This window comes from Penaeus monodon, chromosome 27, assembly GCF_015228065.2.
Source record: "Penaeus monodon isolate SGIC_2016 chromosome 27, NSTDA_Pmon_1, whole genome shotgun sequence".
Taxonomy (NCBI): domain Eukaryota; kingdom Metazoa; phylum Arthropoda; class Malacostraca; order Decapoda; family Penaeidae; genus Penaeus; species Penaeus monodon.
The window spans coordinates 19,017,079-19,018,027 of NC_051412.1; the positions used below are offsets into that span (position 1 = coordinate 19,017,079).

The window sequence follows — 949 nt, forward strand, 5'->3', positions numbered from 1 at the left end:
TCACATTACATCTATACTACGCGAAGCCTCAACAAGTACTACTCTATACATAATAATAAATATCAAGCAATATGCACAAAACATTACTATCAATTTCTATGCAAGACATTTCCTCTAGAGCAATCCCTAGCAACAAAGACATGACGTGACCAGTACTCACTCTCACTCCTCATCAATGACTTTAGTGAGGTGATGAGTTCCTTCGCACGGGTTGCCAGGAACTCAGAAGTGTGCGACTTCCCTGGCGATCCCCCCTTGTCCTGACTCCCAGATGCTGTGGCTTCATTGAGGCTGGAGCGCTGGACTTCAGTGGCGACACAATATGTGCTGGCGGCACGACTCACTCTGGAAATGGTTTTGATGAATGTTGAGATGCCAAGATAATGAGTTATTGGTGTCTGCATATTTCTTACTCTATTTGATTTTATGCCTGAGGACTCTCCTATTTAGGAATAAGGTGGTGCCCTTAATGAGGAAAAAGAGAAGAACGAGGAGTATGACTGGTATGCAAGCATAATTGTGTGCAAGCCAATGGCTTCCAAAATGGTGCCATTTGTGTGGGCCCACTCAGCTGCCTGAGGGCAAGACAGTGTGTCTGCACTTGAGCTGTTTCGATACCAGCACCACACGAGGAAGTGCATAGTGACCTCAGTCCTTAACCCAGGCTGACCCAACAGAAGCCTCATTGCCATTTTGTCAAGACTTCCCACCTTAGGCCATGGATTGGGACTGGGCACGCCACTGCTCAGTGCTGTTCCCTTGTTTTCTTTATCTCTTAAACTCTCTCTACAAATAGAAAAATCAAGCCATACCAATCTATCACTGAACATGTCCAAGTAGGAGGCTCTCAATGCAAAAAGAGTATTACTTTGCATCTTTTGGGTTTGCAAAACATACACACACCTCCAATGATGACAGCATAACTCCATGCTCCTAAGATACGAGAACA

The 949-nt window shown here is 44.9% G+C and overlaps 2 protein-coding genes across 2 annotated transcripts in view; both read right to left on the reverse strand.

The window, feature by feature from the left end:
* The window catches only part of LOC119590654, a gene marked incomplete at its 5' end in the record, with an annotated part of 37,650 nt that overhangs the window by 12,890 nt on the left and 23,811 nt on the right, over positions 1-949 (reverse strand). Inside the window, 1 exon segment of the mRNA XM_037939329.1 lies at positions 161-345. Within this exon segment, the coding sequence (XP_037795257.1) occupies positions 161-345 (185 nt within the window).
* LOC119590655 lies at positions 361-949 on the reverse strand (the record flags this gene model as incomplete). The annotated part of the gene is given in 1 exon segment (XM_037939331.1): positions 361-949. A coding segment is annotated over 1 exon segment (503 nt), but the record flags the coding sequence as incomplete, so codon positions are not given.